General features: G+C 49.5%; 1 protein-coding gene across 5 annotated transcripts in view; it reads right to left on the reverse strand.

Annotated features, from left to right (window-relative positions):
* Positions 1–95: 95 nt before the first annotated feature.
* The window catches only part of FBLIM1 (filamin binding LIM protein 1), a 27961-nt gene continuing 6253 nt past the window's right edge, over positions 96–21803 (reverse strand). For all 5 annotated transcript variants that reach the window (XM_027565307.1, XM_027565308.1, XM_027565306.1 and 2 more), the window contains 7 exons: positions 21380–21646; positions 16132–16322; positions 15154–15271; positions 13477–13646; positions 8244–8422; positions 5881–5998; positions 96–1567 (listed from right to left, as the gene is read on the reverse strand). In XM_027565307.1, the coding sequence (XP_027421108.1) occupies positions 1454–1567; positions 5881–5998; positions 8244–8422; positions 13477–13646; positions 15154–15271; positions 16132–16322; positions 21380–21626 (1137 nt within the window). In that variant the 5' untranslated portion in view covers positions 21627–21646 and the 3' untranslated portion in view covers positions 96–1453. The remainder of the gene's footprint in view (positions 1568–5880; positions 5999–8243; positions 8423–13476; positions 13647–15153; positions 15272–16131; positions 16323–21379; positions 21647–21803) is intronic.

The raw sequence follows: 21803 nt of genomic DNA on the forward strand, positions 1-21803 counted from the left end.
CACATATGCACACAGAGCAGCTGTCCTGAGATTTGCTGATGTTACTAAGCAAAGGCCAGCATTTACGAGGCGAGATCTTATTTGGAACACAGACAAAGTTTGAATAGTTATGCATTTATTTTCATGTATAACTAGCACATCAACATGTGGCTGTGTGGATATATTGCTTAGTTAGCATAAGACTAAATTGGTTAAGTGAGTAAAAAGAAAAAGGATGCTGAGTTAAAGAAAATATTACGGAAGTGAGAGAACAGGAGGTCCTCATATGATAAAAATTGTGGAAGTTATGGGAATGCCTGGAGTTTGGGACTTGCTGCTCTAAGCTTCAGGCAAGAAGCTCTGCTCTGGTCCGAAGCCCTTAAGGGGCCCTACACAGAAACCCTCCAGGTACTTGGAGCTCCGAGAAGCCTCCTAAGAGCACGTGGTACATTGAGACGACCCCAGGGAGGAAAGCACCTTTTGTTCATGTGTTCATGCCCTACAAAATGTTTTAGAGTTACAAAGCAACAAGTGATTTTTTCTTAAAAGGGAAAAGAATCTTAGAGGTGTGGCCTTGATTGGGCAGTGGTCACAGGGCAGCCTGGGCTGAAGGGCCCGAGCAGGGGTTGGGGGACACCCCTGTTACTGTCCTGGAGGACTGTGTGTGTGTGTGTGTGTGAGCACAGCCCCCATCAAGGCTGCAGGAGGAACGCCCAAGGGCTCCTGTGCTCCGCTCCCTGGCTAGCAATAGGCACTTAATCTGTGTCTGCAGAATCACTGTTGCACACGGGAGGAGGCGCCAGAAGGCAGCTGGAGGAGTTGCTGACGTCGTCCTTGGCTGCCAGCGTGTCACCCTTTGCTCCTGCCGCTGCTGTGCAGGCTCATGCCTGGGCCTGAGCCCCATGTCAACACGGCCTCGAGGTGGCAAGTCCAGGCCACCAGGAGGGTCACTATCTTGTACATTTATGAACAATGGAAGGTATTTCCCCACCTTCCCCCAAAATCCAAAGTATGTTTCTCATCATTTAACCTTCAAATGTTAAAAATAGTGCTTTTTAAAGGACTCTGGGGTTGTACTCTAATAGCTCAGCATGCTCAGAGCTCATGGATCATTGCTATGGACACAGGGTGCTCAATGGAGACTCACCCAACTGACCCCTGGAAATGGAGGTCGAGACCAGTGCTCAAGAGGGGCCAGAACGGTGGAGGTGGGAACCCCGGGCATGATGTTCACAGTACGAAAGCCTTCTGGTGCCCAGAGGAGAGAAGGAACAGCTGAGAGTCTGAAGGGTGCTCTGAGCTGGGAGGAGGCCGGGGCTCAGTGGCTGAAGTGATGGGCGGAGCTGCAAGCTGGCCCCTGTGTGTGGCTTGGAAGGAAAGCATGCCAGAACAGGTCGGGAAGGGACACAGTTAAGGAAGGGGCCCCAACAAGCAGGGCTAGTGTGCAGCCGCAGCCCCTGGCCCAAGGGTGCCCTCAGCAGCACCCCGCAGCACTCCGCTTCACGTGGCACGGCTTGCAGAAGAGACGGTTGTTCAGCGGGTAGCAGCCCTGGTCCGTGGGCTCCACAGACAGGAGGACCCTGCAGTCCTGCGGGAACAAGACACATGTGGATGGACCCAGGCCTGAGCCCTGCAACCTGGAGCCTGAGACCCCATGCCTGAGCCCTGCATCACGGAGCCCAAGCAGGTGGGACTTGCGAGCATCCATGGAGGAAATTAACTGAATCACCCAAGAGGAGAATCCAGGACACTGGGAGAAGAGGGGGCCCTTTGGTGGAGAAACCCCCTAGGGGATCATGGAAAGGGCTGAAAGGGTCTTAAAAGTCCTCTCTGAGGTCCAGTGAGGGATGGCGTCCACCCCAGGTCACAGCTGGTTCCAGAGCTAGGATAGGACTGGGTTTTCAGGCTCAGAGTCCAGGGGTCTTTTTGTTGTTCTACTGTTAATACAGCTTCAACACTGGTACAAACCTTCATTTTTCCAACTTTTAAATCCCCAAAAGATTTTAGAATGAAGATGGGGATTCAGGGCCTAGACTTTGCTAAATTTACCATTTTGCCACAAGCCCGCACCTCATCTGGGCCTCACTTGGGCAAATGCAGGAAATAACAAGAATGATGACCGTCCAGAGACCTGCTCAGGGCATGGCTGGTGTTCCCTAGAGCCGAAAGGATGAGACCAGAAAAAGGCTGATCTTAGAGACAACTCGGGAGTCCCAGCCATCCTGATCCAGCTACGCCAGCCTGGGAGGGCGCCCTTGTGTGTCTTTTCTCTGGAACTGCACCTCGAGTCTCTCAAGGTGACTCTGGGCTATTTAATGCCAGGATCTGGGCTATTCCTAACAGCCACTTGTTTGGCATTCTGAGAGCACCAAGGGCCAAACCTAAAGTCCCAAAGGGGCACATGTGACCTCTTCTAAATTAGAATCAAATGAGGAAACACCTCAACTATGACCAAGTCACAGAGCCTGAGAAGGAGCTATCAGGTTGCAGAAAGCTGTCAGACCCCGCCCAGAACACAGGGAAAAACCACTCTGTTCACCCTCAGATTCCTCTTCTTAAATGAAGACACTAACTCCGGTATCAAAAGCTCATCATTAGGATTAAATAAGGGGCTTCTCTGGTGGCTCAGAAAGAATCTGCTGCAATGCAGGAGACCAGGATTAGATCCCTGGGTTAGGAAGATGCCCTGGAGAAGGGAGTGACTACCGACTCCGGTATTCTTGCCTGGAAAATTCCATGGCAGAGAAGCCTGCTGGGCTACAGCCCATGATGTCGCAAAGAGTCGACACGACTGTGCAACTAACATTTCTACTTTTCAAGGTGATGTGTATGAAAGCATTTTATATTGAAAAATACTAGCTGAGTATGAAAGCGTTGTTATTCTTCTGGCAATTTTAAGAAATAACATGGACCACAAGGTAGGCAGGAACAGGGAATGCCCTGGCAGTCCATTGGTTAAGATTCTGAGCTTCCACTGCAGGGGGTGTGGGTCTGATCCCTGGTCGAGGAACTAAGATCATAGGCAGCACAGTGCAGCCAAAAAAAAGGTCAGGAATGGTGAGAAGAATGTGGATGGCACCTTGAAACCCACTTCCCTTCCTAGAGAAACAGACCCACATCTGCTCAGGCCACTGCGGTTGAAGCCTTACTTTCTGAAATGCAGCTGCTAGAGTCCAAACTCTGACTCACTGCAGCAGCCTGGGCAATGTTCCCAATAAGCTGACCAAGGAGAAGCAGGGAGGGTTTATTTGCTCACCATCCAGGCCCATGAAATGCCAGTCACCACTGGACCTAACGTGGGCTATGGCAGGGATAACAGCATCTGAATTTCACCACTGTTCTTTCAAGATATGTTATCAGCCGAACTTTGAACTATAACCAACACGTCAACATAATTATGAAGCAGTGTGTCAACTTCTTGATTAAACTCTCAGGTCACTCTCAGTGAAAATGGCTTCTTGGCTCCAGACCTCTGCTTAAATGTGAGTGAATAAATGTTTGGAATCTCACTGGCCAATTAAGAGATTTGCTCTGTTACAAACTATTTCATATAGGATGGATCAACATGGTCTACTGCACAGCACAGAAAACTATATTCATTTTCTGTGATAAACCATAATGGAAAGTGAAAAGTGAAAGTGAAGTCGCTCAGTTGTGTCCCACTCTTTGAGACCCCATGGACTGTAGCCCACCAGGCTCCTCCATCCATGGAATTTTCTAGGCAAAACTATGAAAAAGAATATACATATGTATAACTGAGTCACTATGCTGCACACCAGAAACTAACACAGCACTATAAAGCAACCATACGCCAATTAAAATTAAAAAAAAAAAAGAGAGAGAGATTTGCTCTGGGAGTCCCCACTTAGGTGATACCTTTTTGTCATCATCACCAAAACATCAGTGACATGAGGAAGACAGGAAGAGATAAGGGTGGATTCTTAGAGCCTGCCCGGCAGGACTGACTATATAATTTGCAGAGTTTGGGGCAAAACGAAAACGCAGAGTCCCTTATTCAAAAATGAAGAATTTTAAAAAATGACAGCAGAACTTCAAAGCAAACAGAGGATCCTTCTGAGTGAGAGGCCTGTGTGTTTCTCCAGGCATTTCTTGCTGGAACCGCTGTACCAGCTTCTAACCAGCCTCACCACCTCAGCCTCACCACTCCCTGCATGCAGCCTGAGGCTGACTCCTTAGCTTGGCCCCTGGGGCCCTTTTCTTCTCTCTGGCCTCACTCTATATCCAGCAGTCTACACTCCAGACACAGCTAGAAACTTCCACTTCCTCCTATTCTTCAGGCCGTTTGTGCTACAGTAGGATTTCATAGGCCCTTGCCTCTTTCTGGACTTCTTTTCCCCCTTGGACTCTGTGGCAAACTTCTACTCATCCTGCAAAACCCAGGTTAAGCACCGCCTCCTCTACGAGTGCCTTTGAGGGCTTCTCTGGTGGCTCAGAGGTAAAGAATCCGCCTGCCAATGCAGGAGACATCGGTTCGAGCCTTGATCTGGGAAGATCCCACATGCCTCAGAGCAACTGATTCACAACTACTGAGCCTGTGCTTTAGAGCTGGGGGACTGAAACTATGGAGGCCACACACCCTAGAGCAGCCAACCAGAGAGGCCACTGCAATAGAAGCCCGTGCACCACAACCAGAGGAAAACCTGTGCAGCCAGGAAGACCCAGCAGAGGCAAAAATAAATTAGTAAATCAAATCAAGTAAGAGTGCTTCGATTGTACCAATCTTGATCACTTGACTTAATTGCTGCCTTCTTCGCCCCAAAGCGGATTTATACTTGCTCTTTTGTAGCACCCTAAAAGGACATCTGTAGTATGTGTGCCCAGCATTCCTTTTGTCCTTCCTATGGTTGTATCAGGGCTTCCCTGGCAGCTCAGGGGGCTTTCCAGTTGGCTCAGTGGTAAAGAATCCTCCTGCCAATGCAGGAGACACAGGAGATGCAGGTTCGATCCCTGGGTTGGGAAGATGCCCTGGGAGGAGGAAATGGCTACCTACTTCTGTATTCTTGTCTGGAAAATTCTATGGAACCTGGTGAGCAACAATCCATGGACTTGAAGAGAGTTAGACATGACTGAGTGACTGAGCATGCACACAATCAATCCCAATGGCCTCCCTGGCCCCAGAGATTATCAATAAGAGCCCCTGGCCACTGATTGATCCAGAATGGCCCATGTGATCCAAGTTGGGTGAATCAGAGGTCTTGGGACTGTAAGGGATCACTGGATGGGGTTTCTAAGTCGGAAGGATGTAAACCTGAGCCAACCGTGTATCTCCTGCCCCACAGAGAATGCCAGGGCACAGAGAGAGAAAATGAAGCAAACACTCGAATAAAGGCAGAACCAAGAGACGGAGAGAAAGCCCTATATCACTGGATGTCATCAATGACATCACCACCAAGAACCTTCCTGTTAAGGTCTCCTTTCTTGCAGAAAGCAGGTTGAGTTTGGTTTCTATCATTAACTCCAAGACTAGATTTGTAGTTATTTCCATTCTTATTTGTCTCTGCTATTAGATAGCTTGGGCTAACAATTTTCTTTTTTTGGCCATGCCATGTAGAAGTGGGGTCTTAGTTCCCCAACCAGGGATCGAACCTGCACCACTTGCATTGGAAGCTCAGCGTCTTAATCACGGGACCGCCAGGGAAGTCTTGGATGGTGAGCAATTTGAGATCAGAGCCCTCACCTGGACCTGTCTCAGCCCGGGGCCTGGCACCCAGCAGGCCCTCAGCAGGGCTCACGTGGTGATTGGACTGGACCAGCTACAGCTAATTAAACCATGGACCTGTCTCAGCCCGGGGCCTGGCACCCAGCAGGCCCTCAGCAGGGCTCACGTGGTGACTGGACTGGACCAGCTACAGCTAATTAAACCAGCACCGGTCCACTCACCTCACACCGGTAGCAATTCTCATGGAAGTTTCTTCCCATACACTCGATTTTGAAGGCATCCTTCCCATCTCGGGGAATGATGGGATTCTCACAGATGCTGCACACCGGGGCGAACTTCCTAGAGAGAAAGAAACCCAAGCTCAGGAGGCGTTCACACCCACGACCGCAGAAATTAGCTGTCAGAACCTGGGCTGGCTCTGGTTTACCTCCCAGAGCTATTTTGGATCTGTTGCTATGTGACTATACCTGGAGCTACAACCACAAATGCCTATTTCTTCCTGGCAGGAGCAAATGGAGAGAACTGCATAATTAGACCCAGCTTCCCAGGGTATAATTAGCCCAAGGGAAGGAAGTAACTGGGGAACACTGGAATTTGAGAAAGCAGAGAAATCTCATGTGTGCGTTTCCAGTGAACCCATTTCATTGGTCTTGTATCGGATCACTGCTTTCTCTTCTTTCCTTTTCTGCTAGGCGCTTCTGTCTCTCCCCTTGGACAGTGATGGACAAGGCCTCTTGGACATGTGCGTCACCATCGCTCCATACAGCTAGCTACGAGGGGAGGCACTGGGGTCTGGGGATTGACAGCAAGGCCCTGAAGTCAGTTCGACGGGGTTTGAATCGCAGCCTCCATTCTTACCATCAGGGAGACTTAGGTACAGTGAGTCCCCTACATACAAATGATTTCTGTTCTGAGAGTGAGTTCGTAAGTCCAACAAAGTTATCCAACTAACACAGTCAGTTATAGAATATTACATTATAATAGGTTTATAATACCTTTCACACAAAAATGTACATTAAAAACAAACACAAAAACTAGGGAAAACATTCTTGAATCTGTGGTACAGCACCTTGGGAAGTATAGCAGTACGTACAACAGCTGGCCTACAGGAGCCGGCACCAAGTGAGGAGGCAAAAAGCGTTCCTGAACGGAGAAGGGAGAAGAGTACAGGAGCCGGCACCAAGTGAAGAGGCAAAAAGCGTTACTGAACGGAGCCGGCATCAAGTGAGGAGGCAAAAAGCGTTCCTGAACGGAGAAGGGAGAAGAGTACAGGAGCCGGCACCAAGTGAAGAGGCAAAAAGCGTTACTGAACGGAGCCGGCATCAAGTGAGGAGGCAAAAAGCGTTACTGAACGGAGAAGGGAGAAGAGGTGGGGGTGGGAGAGCTGAAGGATCGTCGGCAACAGGAGACGGAGCACAAGCTGCACTTCCACCCATGCCAGCGATGGCACGGGTTCTGGGGCCTTGCTGGAATCAGATGCACGTTCGCATCTTGAAGGTTCGTATGTAGGGGACTTACTGTACTTATGTACTGCGTGCCTCAGTTTCCACATTTGCTAAAACAGAACCTTTAACAGGGCCTGCCTGTACTAACAGTTTTGAGATAAAATGGCCTAACCCAAGTGGAGTTGCTCAAAGAGTTAGCTACATGAACAGGAAGAGAAGTGGGTCATCTGTAGTGATGTGGATGAACCTAGAGTCTGTCACACAGAGTGAAGTGAGTCAGAAAGAGAAAAACAAGTATTGTATATTAACACATATATACGGAATCTAGAAAAATGGTACAGATGAACCTGTTTGCAGGGCAGGAATAAAGATGTAGAGAACGGAATTGTGGACACAGTGGAGGAACAAGAGGGTGGGATGAATTAAAAGAGTAACACTGACATATATACACTGCTGCTGCTGCTGCTGCTAAGTCGCTTCAGTCGTGTCCGACTCTGTGCAACCCCATAGATGGCAGCCCACCAGGCTCCCCCGTCCCTGGGATTCTCCAGGCAAGAACACTGGAGTGGGTTGCCATTTCCTTCTCCAATGCATGAAAGTGAAAAGTGAAAGTGAAGTCGCTCAGTTGTGTCCGAGTCTTTGAGATCCCATGGACTGCAGCCCACCAGGCTCCTCCGTCCATGGGATTTTCCAGGCAAGAGTACTGGAGTGGGGTGCCACTGCCTTCTCCGATATATATACTACCATGTGTAAAACAGATAGCTAGAGGTGAAGCTAGTGTGTAGCACAGGGAGCTCAGCCCCGCGCTTTGTGACGACCTCGAGGGGTGGGATGGGGTGGTGGCAGGGAGGCTCTAGAGGGAGGGGATGTATGTATACATATAGCTGATTCACGTTGTTCTACAGCAGAAACACAACCTGTAAAGCAATGACACTCCAATTAAAAACAAAAAGTGTTGGCGGCCAGCAGGTGGTCACTTAAACGCAGGGTATGTGGAACAGCCAGTGGTGGATTCTGCAGGCCCAGAGATGGCAGGATAGCTCTGACCCAGCCTCCAGCACTCAGGCTCAGCAACTCCATCCCACCTGAGCCCCACGCAGTCCTCCGAGCCCCACCTGGTGTGCGGTCCCCTCTCATACCTGTAGAAGTCGTCCAGGCAGTACACCTCATTCTGACTGTCCAGGGCAAAGCTCTCGTCCCCGATGCGCCGGGCACAGGTCACGCACGTGAAGCAGGAGGGGTGGAAGGCCTGGCCCAGGGCCCGGATGATGTGTTCCCGGACAACCTCGCCACACTTGCCACACTTCTCCAGGGTGTCCTGGGACAGAAGGCCACCGCCTCAGAGCCAGCCCATGGGTGTGCCCCCTCCAAGCCACCAGGGGCACTGGACCAGCTACCCACAGGGGCCCAGGAGGCAGAGGTACGGGAGAGGTGCTCACATTCATGCAATCGGAACCCTAACTGCTACCCCTAAACCTCCACGTTGCTTAGAGGGGATCAAGTTTGGCCTTGTATATGGTTAACAGTGAGAAATCCTGCCATGAAGCTATGACTGCATCTTTTTTTTGTGATTAGGAAATGCTCGAGGCCAGGGTCCATGAGGGTCCATACAAAAAATTTCTCTAAAGCTTCAGAATCAGTAAAAGGCATTCCCAGAGGGACTGTCATGCTTTTAATCTTATGGATAAATCTTGAAACTTACCATTTTCCATTTGGCTACTTGGAAGTTTACAGTCCGATTTCATGCTCCACTTTTAGGAATGAGTATGATGAACTATGGAATGAGATTTGTTTTTTTTTTTTTTTGGAATGAGATTTGTGACATTGTACAGGAGACAGGGATCAAGACCATTCCCATAGAAAAGAAATGCAAAAAAGCAAAATGGCTGTCTGGGGAGGCCTTACAAATAGCTGTGAAAAGAAGAGAAGCGAAAAGCAAAGAAGAAAAAGAAAGATATAAACATCTAAATGCAGAGTTCCAAAGAATATCAAGAAGAGATAAGAAAGCCTTTTTCAGCGATCAATGCAAAGAAATAGAGGACAACAACAGAATGGGAAAGACTAGGGATCTCTTCAAGAAAATCAGAGATACCAAAGGAACATTTCATGCAAAGATGAGCTCGATAAAGGACAGAAATGGTATGGACCTATCAGAAGCAGAAGATATTAAGAAGAGATGGTAAGAATACACAGAAGAACTGTACAAAAAAGATCTTCATGACCCAGATAATCACGATGGTGTGATCACTCACCTAGAGCCAGACGTCCTGGAATGTGAAGTCAAGTGGGCCTTAGAAAGCATCACTACGAACAAAGCTAGTGGAGGTGACGGAATTCCAGTTGAGCTATTCCAAATCCTGAGAGATGATGCTGTGAAAGTGCTGCACTCAATATGCCAGCAAATTTGGAAAACTCAGCAGTGGCTACAGGACTGGAAAAGGTGTTTTCATTCCAATCCCAAAGAAAGGCAATGCCAAAGAATGCTCAAACTACCACACAATTGCACTCATCTCACACGCTAGTAAAGTAATACTCAAAATTCTCCAAGCCAGCCTTCAGCAATATGTGAACCGTGAACTTCCTGATGTTCAAGCTGGTTTTAGAAAAGGCAGAGGAACCAGAGATCAAATTGCCAACATCCGCTGGATCATGGAAAAAGCAAGAGTTCCAGAAAAACATCTATTTCTGCTTTATTGACTATGCCAAAGCCTTTGACTGTGTGGATCACAATCAACTGTGGAAAATTCTGAAAGAGATGGGAATACCAGACCACCGGATCTGCCTCTTGAGAAATTTGTATGCAGGTCAGGAAGCAACAGTTAGAACTGGACATGGAACAACAGACTGGTTCCAAATAGGAAAAGGAGTTCATCAAGGCTGTATATTGTCACTCTGTTTATTTAACTTATATGCAGAGTACATCATGAGAAACGCTGGACTGGAAGAACCACAAGCTGGAATCAAGATTGCCGGGAGAAATATCAATAACCTCAGATATGCAGATGACACCACCCTTATGGCAGAAAGTGAAGAGGAACTCAAAAGCCTCTTGATGAAAGTGAAAGTGGAGAGTGAAAAAGTTGGCTTAAAGCTCAACATTCAGAAAACGAAGATCATGGCATCCGGTCCCACCACTTCATGGGAAATAGATGGGGAAACAGTGGAAACAGTGTCAGACTTTATTTTTCTGGGCTCCAAAATCACTGCAGATGGTGACTGCAGTCATGAAATTAAAAGACGCTTACTCCTTGGAAGGAAAGTTATGACCAACCTAGATAGCATATTCAAAAGCAGAGACATTACTTTGCCAACAAAGGTCTGTCTAGTCAAGGCTATGGTTTTTCCTGTGGTCATGTATGGATGTGAGAGTTGGACTGTGAAGAAGGCTGAGCGCCGAAGAATTGATGCTTTGAACTGTGGTGTTGGAGAAGACTCTTGAGAGTCCCTTGGACTGCAAGGAGATCCACCCAGTCCATTCTGAAGGAGATCAGCCCTAGGATTTCTTTGGAAGGAATGATGCTAAAGCTGAAACTCCAGTACTTTGGCCACCTCATGCGAAGAGTTGACTCACTGGAAAAGACTCTGATGCTGGGAGGGATTGGGGGCAGGAGGAGAAGGGGACGACAGAGGATGAGATGGCTGGATGGTATCACTGACTCGATGGATATGAGTCTGAGTGAACTCTGGGAGTTGGTGATGGACAGGGAGGCTTGGTGTGCTGCGATTCATGGGGTTGCCAAGAGTCGGACATGACTGAGCGACTGACCTGATCTGATCTGATAAGGGTCTTTCACGTATTTTTGGAGTACTAACTTTCCTTGGATCTCATCTCACTTTCTACTTTGATTTCCTCTGTTTTATCAATTTATTTGATATCTCATGGTATTATGTGTGCATGTCAAGTTGCTTCAGTTGTGTCCGATTCTTTGTGACCCTAAGGACTGTATGTAGCCCACCAGGCTCCTCTGGCCATGGGATTCTCCAGGCAAGAATACTGGAGTGGGTTGCCATGCCCTCCTCCAGGGGATCGTCCCAATCCAGGGATCTAACCTTCTTATGTCTCCTGCATTAGGAGGTGGGTACTTTACCACTAGCGCCACCTGGGAAGCCCTCTCATAGTATTATATGTGTCCTTAAAAATTTTTTTGTGTTATTGTGGTAAGAACACCTAATATGAAATCTACCCTCTTAATAAAATTTTAAGTGTATAACATTATTATTGATTACAGTTATTATGTGCATTCTTTTTTTTAAAGTATTTATTTATTTGGCTGCACTGGGTCATGACTGCAGCATCTGGGATCTAGTTCCCCAACCAGGGATCAAACCTGGGCCTCCTGCACTGGAAGCATGGAGTCTGGGCCATTGGACCACCAGGGAAGTCTCTATATGTGCATTCTTACAAGCTGCCTCAAATCCCTTCTGGAGTGAGGCGGGATGACAGAGAGAGGAAGAAGAGAGGACAGGGTAGGTATTACTGAGACAGCAGAGCGCATCCCGCTAACTCACCTACCTCTTCTCCTGCATGTCTCTTCCCCTTCCTGGCTGTGAGCCTGTTCACCTTAACCTGATTTCCTCTGGACAGATGTCCCAGGTGGGGCCAGCATTTCCTGCTTCCCCCTCTACTGGCTGCTGAAGGCCCTCCTGGCTGCTCTCAGCTAAAACCCCACCCTCATCCCTTCTCCCCGCCACTGCTCCACCCCTGCCTGGATCCAAGCTGGGGAAGGGCATAAGCACATCAGAGGAGTCACACTGATGGAGTCAGAGGGTTAGGGTGGCACGGCCTGGCTCCTCTCTCCTCCCGTAGCACCTCACTGCCTAGGATCAGGTCATTCGGAGTTTTCTAAACAGTCCCGACTCCAAATGTTCTAACCCTTCAAATCAGTAGTTTTCAGACTTCAGTGTGTATCAGGATCACTGGAGAGACTTGTTAAAAATGCAGATTGCCAGGCGTCACTAATCTGAGGACAAGGTGAGGTTGACTGCACCCCCAGGGATGCTTAAGGGAGGTCTGTATACCACACGGAGAAACGCCACCATGTGCCACTAGAGAGTTAGCAATTCCAGCACCTTGGCATCCAAACTAGCGCTTCCAGGCTACACGTGGTACCCAGAGATGCCCCATCACACCACACACTGGAACCTCGTGGCTCTAGGTGAGGGAGTGGCAAGACCACAGCAGGTTCCAGAACCAGCCAGGGCCGGGGCAGGTCACCAACTCCACCACTGACCAGAGTGTGACAGTGTGGCAGGCTGAATGATGCCCCACAGGTACCCAGGTTCTAAGCCCTGGAGCCTGTGACTACCTGGCACGGCAACAGAGACTTTGCAGGGAATTCGCTGGTGGTCCAGTGGTAAGGACTCAGCACTCCCATGCGGTGCAGTGCAGCCAAAAAAAAAACAAACCAGGCTTTGCGGGTGTGACTGAGTTAAGGATTTTGGAATGGGGAGACTCATATGCTTAGAGAATGAACTTTCGTTTTTGGCCATGCCACACAGTATGTGGGATCTTAGTTCCCCAACCAGGGATCACACCCATGCCCCGAATTGGAATCTCGGAGTTTTAACAAATGGATTGCCAGGGAAGTCCCTAGAGAATGAACTTAAGGTTCCTGGGGGAAGGGACAGTCAGGGAGTTTGGGATGGACACCTGCTATATTTAAGATGGATAACCAGCAAGTACAGCACAGGGAACTCTGCTCAACTTTTATGTGGCAGCCTGGATGGCCAGGGAGTCTGAGAGAGAGCAGACACATGAACACATGTGACTGAGTCCCTGTTCACCTGAAACCATCACAGCATTGTTAACCGACTCGATCACAAAACAAAAAGTTGAAAGAAAACGGAAGAGACTTTGCAGGTGTGGCTGAGCTAAGGATCTTGGGATGGGGAGGTCAGCTTGGGTCATCCATGTGGGCCCCAAATGTCATCACGAGTATCTTTAAAAGAGGAAGGCAGAGGGAGACCTGAGAGAAAGAGAGAAAAAAGAAACTGATGCAAGATGCCACACTGCTGACTTTGAAGAAGGACAAAGGAGCCAAGAAATGCCGCTTTTGGAAGCTGGAACAGGTGAGAATGGACTTCTCCCCTAAAGCCTCCGGAGGGAGGAAAACACTGATTCTAACTCAGTGAAACTGATTTTGGACCTTGGACCTCCAGAATCATAAGAGAATTAAGTGTATATTGTTTGAAGCCACCAAGTTTGTGGTCATTTGTTAGAGCAGCCATGGGAAATGCACACACCTTGGCTGAGTTCCGCTCCGAGCCTCAGCTTCCTCATCTGTAAAATGAGTCACTAGCGCCTACCTCCTCAGATCATTCTGGGAAAGGAGGTGCTCAGTGCTGGCACCTGGGAAACGGTGCTGGGCTTACCTGGTAGCAGGGTTCACAGAGGGGCCGCCCATCCTTCTGGTAGAAGCTCTGCCCGGCCAGCTGGCGGCGGCAGACACGGCACGTGAAGCACTGGGCATGGTACTGCCTCTTCATGGCCTCTACGGCCAGCTCTCGGGGGGACACAGTCTTGTGGCAGAAGGCACAGATGTCTAGGGTAGAGGAAACAGGCTGTGATCCGCCCAGCCTGGGAGAACTGTACCCAGTCACCACCCAGGACCTAGCTAGAGTGCCAGGTTTCTTCCTCAAACCCCCAGAGGCTGTAAGCACAGCCTCAGCTCATGGGGAGGATCATGAGGGACATTAAGAAGGAAGGTGAGTGGCCTTTAAAAGGCTAAAATCAAGGTGCTTCCCTGGAGGTACAGTGGTTAAGACTGTGCTTCAAATGCTGGGGCCTTGGGTTCAATCCCTGGTGGGGAAACTAAGATCTCACATGCCACACAGTGTGGCCAAAAAAGGAGAAAAAGCTAAAATTCAGACAGGTAGTGTTAGGACAAATGAGTTGCCATCTGCAAAAAAATCAACACAAGACAGACAGCTCCATAGTAACAGCTTACACCCAGCTAATTCAAAATGTAGCAAAGATTCAAATGTGAAAAGGGAAACCGTAAGAACACAGGAAGAAGTCAGAGAAGAATTACTTCATAACCTGGGACTAGAGGAGGCCTTGGTACATGGTAGGCACTTAATAGCCATTTAGTAAATGAGTAACAGACAGTGCTGGAGAAGCTGTGAGCAGATGGGCACTCTGACACCATTGGTGGGAATGTAGATGGGGATGACCAAGAAGGACAACTTGGCAAAAATATCACAGTGCCTCCTCTTCTAGGAATTTATCTCAAGAACTTGCACACGGGCAAAATGATTAGGTGCAAGGCAATTCACTCAGCATGACCACCTGAGCACCTGTCCACAGGCAACCAGTTAAATGCATGTAGTCAGGCCCAGCTAAGGAATACTATGCAGCTGTGAAAAAGAACAAGAAAACTCCTTATGTTCTGATGCGAATGAGTTCTAAGACTGAATGAAGAAAAGAAAGTAAAGTGCAGAACAGCACAGAGCTCGTTCCTATTTGTGAGGAAGGATATATTTGCATCTGCTTGCATATGCATAAGACACCTCTGAAAGGATGTGCACCAGATATTAACAGACTGTCTATCTGGAATGTGCCTTTCTGTGCTTTTTATTTTTATTTATTCTTTAAAAATTTGTCTCTGTATTTATTTGGCCATGCAGGGTCTTAGACGTGGCATGCAAGATCTTTAGTTGCAGCTTTCGAACTCTTAGTTCCAGCATGTGGGATCAAGTTCCTTGACCAGAGATCGAACCTGAGCTCCCTGCATTGGGAATGCAGAGTCTTAGCCACTGGACCACCAGAGAAGTTCCTTGTGCTTTTTATTTTGTACTATGTAAGGGTGCTATGTGTTCAAAACCTTAAAACAGTGAAAAAATTCCAGGCATTTTTGCCATCACGGCAAGTTTTCAATGGATTTTAGTTTTAAAGGAAAAAAAGGTTAAGGCAGTAAAAATAAAGTTGCCTCACAACTATAAGGCCCATTACTGTACTGTGAGTTGGCCCCTGTTCCCCCAGCTGCTCCCGCAAGTCCATGCTGGCCCCACGAGGGCCCAGCGGGCCACACAGACTCCTTCCGGTCATACCTGTGGAGGCCTCTCTCTCAGGGAAGCTGACAGGCTCTTCGGGAGGGGGCGGCAGCTCCTCCTCTGCGGGCTTGAGATGACTGGGCCGAGGCTGCAGTGGAGGCCCCTCCACCAGGGCCTGTGGGGACAGAGGGGAGAAGAGTCATCCAACAGGGACACCACACAGTTCTGCCCCTCATCTGGTGGCACCAGGCACAATTAGCCCCCCTCTGCTTTGATAGTTTCTACTGTTAGCTGTGCCTGGTCCTTGTTGCTGTTTGGGCTTTTCTCTAGTTGCAGGGAACGGGGGCTACTCTCTAGTTGCAGGGAGTGGGCCTCTCACTGTGGTAGCCCCTCCTGCTGCAGAGGAGCCCAGGCTCTGGGGCCTCAATAGCTGTGGCTCCAGAGCACAGGCTCAGTAGTTGTGGTGCAAGGGCTTAGCTGTCCTGTGGCATGTGGGATCCTCCTGGACCAAGGATCTCCCGCATCAGCAGGCAGAATCTTCACTGCTGAGCCACCAGGAAAGCCCCCCTCATGAACCCCCTGGTGAAGAGGCATAAACTGAGGCCAGGTCTCCCAACTCCTTCCTCTGGGTTCCTTTACCCAGTCAATGGTATTTCTTTCTGCTTCTAAGGAATCTCCTAGAGTCATGGTTCCCCTCGGCCTGGAACCCTCCTATGTCTACAATGCCCCTGTCAAGGGCAGAGGGTTAGAGATGGGTTTCCTCTGCAGGATGAAGGATTTAGATTAGATGCAGGGGAATGTCCTCCTCAGAGCTGATGGAAGTACTGAAGTGGACAGGGTGTGGCATCCCTTCTCCAGGGATCTTGAGAAACACATCCAACTTTTACCGGCCTGAAAGAGCTTTTTAGAGGGGCTGCCCTCGAGTAGGAGAAGGGACCTAACAACCTCCAAGCTTAAAATCTTGAAAGCCCCCACCCCCCAACCCTCCCTCCTTTGACCCGTGGAGCTCCATCAGGTACCAGGCGTCGGCAGTACCTGTGGCGGCGGTGGGGGAGGGGGCAGGTGCAACTGCTCTAAGTCTGAAATGAGTGATGCCCCCATCGCGGAGTGGGGATCTTCGTCAGGAGGGGGCAGGTCCGCTGGAGGGGGCGGAGGCGGAGGTGGGAGGAGGTCCAGGTCTGGAAGTGCATCGTCAACGTCCAGGGGCGGAGGAGGAAGCGAACACCCTGCAACCAGAGGGAGCAGGTGGGTTGGCCAGAGTCTCTGCAGGTGCGCAGAACAGGTGACACTAACCCAGGAGGCTGGGCAGCATGGTGGCTGAGGGCTCAGGTCCAGTGTCGCCCAGATCTGGGTTCCAGCTCTGACACCACCACTGACGTGCTGGGTGTCCTTAAGCAAGAAACCATCTCTCTGAGCCTCAGTTTGCTCAACTGGAACATGGGTCTCAATCGCTTAGGGTGGTTCATGAGGATTAAGTAAAATGATGCAGGTAAGGGCTTGGCATGTGGCCCAGGCTCAGAAAACAGTGGCTGCCAAAGCCTTCTATAACAAGCCTCCCCCAGCGGGGTGCCAGAGCACTGGAAACCCCATGAGAAGGGCCTTGTTCAAATGTAAGCAAAACCAGCCCCTAAGACAGTGATTCTCAAGGTGTCACTCCTGGACCGGCAGCAGCGGCATCACCTGGGACCTTGTTAGAAGCACAACTTCTCAGCCCACCACAGAGCTGCAGAATCAGACGCTCTGGGGCAGCGCCTGGTCATGGGTGTTTTGGAAGTCCTCCAAGTGACACTGACGCCACTCAAGGTTGGGAACCACCACCCAGTTACATAACAGATTCAGGTAATTACTATCAGGTGTTGAAAGTATCAAGGGGACGACAGTCAGCAGGGAACTTTCCAGAGGAGCTGCTCAACTATCACCATCACCACCCGAACCCACCGATAACCCCAGCAGACATCAGACGTCTTCTGACTTGTGTTACATATCAGAAGGGATGGCCGGCATTGATGAAATGCCTTACAAAAAAAAAAAAAAGCCAAGGGAATTCCCTGGAGGGCCAGTGGCTAGGGCTCCGTGATTCCACTGCAGGGGACACAGGTTCGATCCCTGCTTGGGGAGCTAAGATCCTGCGTGCAGCATGGTGTGGCCAAAAAAAAAAGTGAGGGGGAACAGAGGGACAAGTTGGATGAGACCACCCAGGGACCCAAAAGAACCAGTCAGCAAACAGGACATTCTACAGAAATGGACTGTTTCTGCAAGAAATTAAGGGCATGGAGAGATCAAGAGAGGGGGCGTCCCTAGAATTAAGAGATTTATATAATGTATAGATCTGTGCTGTCCAGTACAGAAGCCACCAGCCACATATGGCTATTGAGATGTGCTTAGTACTAAAAAAAGAATGTAAAATATCTCATTGATAAAAGTAATATCATTTTACTTTTTTCCACATGGATGGATACTAGAAAAATTTCAATTACATAAGGTTTCCATTTGTGACTCGCATGGTATTTTATTGGCCAGCACTGCTATGGATCTCACTCGGGTTCCGATTCAAAGGATTAATCATCTCATTTAATTCCCCTCATTTTGCAGACAAGGGAAAGCATGTCAATTACGGATAGACTATTAGATAATCCTAGGCATTCCTGTTGATTTTTTTATATATTATTTGGACTTGAGGTTATGTAAGAAAACAACCATTCTTACCGTATGTGGGGCTGAAATGACTTGATTACTGGCCATTTCCTTTAAATACTTCACAAGAGAAAAAAAAAAAAAGGGAACAGATGAAACAAATGTGGCCAAATGTCAGTAATTGCTGAAACCAGATGTGGGATATACAGGGGCTCCTTGTACTGTTTTCCTTGTTGTTTAATTACTAAATTGGGTCTGACTCTTACACTCATGATAGTGTAACCTCCTCCCCTCCAGGTTGTCCTGACAAGGGCCTGCCCACTCCCTAGGACTCCTCCTAGGACTCCTCCTGGAACTCCAACTGGAGGGGTCAGGAGAGAAAGCACAGCGCAGGACCGTGTCCACTGCCACACTCAGGGTGAGTGCTGTTAATAGTGCCCTGGCAGAAAGAGCACGGAGGCACTCTGCCCACCTCCTATCAAGGGCATATGAGGTCGGCCAGGCTCCAGCGAGGTCAGACCGCCCTAAACACCCAGGGAGAGCAGACAGAAGGGGTTTAAGCCCGGCTGCCTGAAGGCCTGGGCTCTGGTCCCATTTCCTGGGTGTTCACTGAGGCACCTCTCTGGCTTCAGGTTTCCCACCAGTTCGACAAAGATAAGCCCTCTCTGTTCTCTCCAGGGCTGTACAGGTGGAAAGCTTGTTCTAGACCTCTGAGTCGGCCCCAGAATCACCTAGAGGCTTTTCCAAAAGTCAAAGGATGGGCCCCACCCCAGCGCTTCCGATTCAGCAGGTTTGGAGTCAGCTTTGGGAATTGACATTTTTGAAATGACACTGAATTTACACTAGAATTTACATTTCCCAGGTGATGCCGATGCTGCAGGTTCAAAGGCCACACTTTGAGAACTACTCATCTGTAAGTCCTACCTGCGGACCAGATACTCATTCTCCAAGTGTGGTCCCCGGGCCAGAGTATCAGTTACCAGGAAACAGGTAAGGAATGCAAATTCTTGGGCCCCACCGCAGACTTGCTGAATCAGGAAGGCCCAGGGTGGGGCTCAGCTGGCTGGGTTGGAACAAGCCCCCAGGAGATGCTGAGGCTGCTAAAGTGTGCGAATCTGTGCTATGTGAGCTGACTGAGTCAAGAACCAGGTCACTGAGAGAGAGCAGAAGCACTGAGGCCTCTCCCAAATGCCTGAGGTTCTCGACATTTGGATGTGAAGGGTGGGCAGGTCCCAGCCAGGGCAGGAATTCAAGAGGGAGAGGGGAGACTTCTGCCAGGATGAAAGGGTTCAAGAAATGCTGGTGGGTTCCTGAGGGGACAGGGCTTCCCTTGTGGCTGGCAGGTAAAGAATTCACCTGCAATGTGGGAGACCTGGGTTTGATCTCTGAGTTGGGAAGATACTCTGCAGAAGGGAAAGGCTACCCACTCCAATATTCTGGCCTGGAGAATTCCATGGACTGTATAGTTTATGGGGTGGCAAAAAGTCAGACATGACTGAGTGACTTTCATTCATTCATTCATTCATTCCTGAGGGGACAAGCATAGGTCAGGTGTCAGATGACGGCCTGCTGTAGATCTGGCTTTAAGCAGAAGGTAGGCCCCCAGAGCCCACCTCTGTGTTTTGTGGTCAGGCTTATGACCTCTGCTCACTTAGAACTTCTTACTCCAAGCAGGGCTGAGCCCCGAGATTGCCAAGTTGGCCAGCAACATGGCTAACCGGCCACTGTACGTCTATCCCCCACTGAGGAAGGCCTGTCAGGTTTTACAACCACACTCCCAGGATCTTCTGTCTATAATTCCAATAAGTCATGAAGACATCCCAGAAGGTTTGGCATTTTGGCATCTAAACTCGATTTCCTAGGCTCCCCCTCTCCTACCCAGAAGGAACATAATTTTTTTTCCATCGGGTCAATGTCCTGAGGTGTGAATCTTGGTCATCATGGTCCAGGTTCTTCTCTACAAGGCTTCCCTGGTGATCCAGTGGTTAGGACTCAGGGCGTTCACTGCCAGGGCTTTGATTCCATCCCTGGTTGGGGAACTAAGATGCCCCGAGCTGCGAGGTATGGCCGCAAGGAAAAACGAGAAGTAGCAGGAGGATGTTCTTGGCATGTGTCGTTAGGAAGGAAAGACCAGTCTAGGAGGCTGTGTTATACTGAAGAAGCGCGTTATATGAATGTCCATGCGTGGTCCCTTCTCCCTCCTGTGTCTGGCTTCCTATAACCGACATTTGCTTTTGGTCTCTGGGGCTTCCCTGGTGACCAGACGGTAAAGAATCCACCTGCAACGCGGGAGATCCAGGTTTGAACCCTGGGTCAGGAAGATCCCCTAGAGAAGGGAATGGATACCTACTCTAGTATTCTTGCCTGGAAAATTCCATGGACAGAGGAGCCTGGTGGGCTACAACTCATGGGGTTGCAAAGAGTCAGTCACGACTGGGCAACTAACACTTTCACTTTTTCACTTTCTGGTCTTAAGGTGGTTTTCATGGTGATGGATGCACAAGGCTTCCTTAGCCTCACTCTGGAACAGCAGGAACCTGACTAGGCACCTGAGGACTCCAGCACTGAGCATCTCAGTGCCTCCTTGTTTCCAGCTGGCGCCCTTTAGACGAGCAGCTGCCTCAGGCCCCGGTGCCATCATCCCTCCTTGCTACTCTCCGATAGCTGAGATTTCACATCACATTTGCTCTTGTTGTTCAGTTGTTAAGTCTTGTCAGACTCTTTGTGATCCCATGGACTGTAGCCTGCCAGGCTCCTCTGTCCATGGGATATCCCAGGGAAGAATACTGGAGTAAGGTTGACATTTCCTTCTCTAGGGGATCTTCCCAGACCAGGGATCGAACCCATGTCTCCTGCATTTGCAGGCAGATTCTTTACCACTGAGCCACCAGGGAAGCCCCTTCACATCACGTACATGACCAAATTTCCATCCTCCAGAGGAAGAAACTAAGTTTAAAGAAGGAAACAGCTTGCCTAAGATCACACAGCAAGTGAATGTAGAGCTCAACAGAGAACAAAACTACCTCTCAGCTCCTTCAACTTACCAAATTCATCCCTGCCTCAGGGTCTTTGCACTAACTGTTCCCATTTCCCTTCTAGCTCTATAGTGTCCTTTAAGTCTTAACTGAGCTGAGATGTTACCTTCTTGGAGAAGCCATCCTGATTAACCCATAAAAAGTTGCACCTCCGCAACTCTTTACTGTGTTTAATTCTGAAATAGTCTTTGTGTCTTTCTGACATGATATTTTATGTTTTTACTATGTTTCCCCCACTAGGATATATATAAGTTTTATCCCCAGTGTCTGGCTCTGAATAATAAACAATAGGTATTCACACGGCAGATCCTGGGAGCAACACTTTCCATATGTGTTAACTTATCTAATCCTCAACGAGGACCCTTTGAGGTGGTTACTATCATTATTTCCATTTTACAGATTGAGAAACTGAGGAACAGAGAGGTAAAGTGGCCTGCCAAAGTCACACAGCCAACAAGTAAAGGAGTCAGGATTCAAACCCAGGCAGGTGGATTCCAGAGTCGGCCTGGAACACAGTAGGTGCTCAACAAATGACCCGAGAGCCTGCCCTTTCCTCCGCATTTCAGTGCTGCCTCTGAGCCAGCCTCCCTCGTCCAGCGCCCTCACCCTCTTACCTCCATTGGAGAGCTGAGGTCGAACAGCTGGCCCTGGGGCTGCAGCCCTGCCAGGGGGCATCCAGGAGCGGAGCTTTCCCACCGAGCCAGCCCCGGGTGCCTTCGTGGGGGCAGATTCCCAGGGGCGGCCAGGCCAGGCCTCACAAGCTGCTCGCCTCACCTCCTCAACCACAGCCTCATCTCGACGTGGGGGCACCAGGGTGATAAAGACAGACGAGGCGACCCTCTTCTCAGGCTTGGAGGCCATTGTTTCAGCTTCTGGTGGGGCTGGGGACAGAGTGGGGCTCAGGCTTGGACAGCGTTCATGGCAGTCGTGGAATGGGCAGGGGCGCTCCACCTGGACACCACCCACCCCCAGGGCAGGGAGCCTCCCTCTCCCAACAAGACAGGGGCAGCCACCCCACGGTGCCAGCACCCCACCCAG

This window comes from Bos indicus x Bos taurus, chromosome 16 (genome assembly GCF_003369695.1).
Source record: "Bos indicus x Bos taurus breed Angus x Brahman F1 hybrid chromosome 16, Bos_hybrid_MaternalHap_v2.0, whole genome shotgun sequence".
Lineage (NCBI taxonomy): Eukaryota > Metazoa > Chordata > Mammalia > Artiodactyla > Bovidae > Bos > Bos indicus x Bos taurus.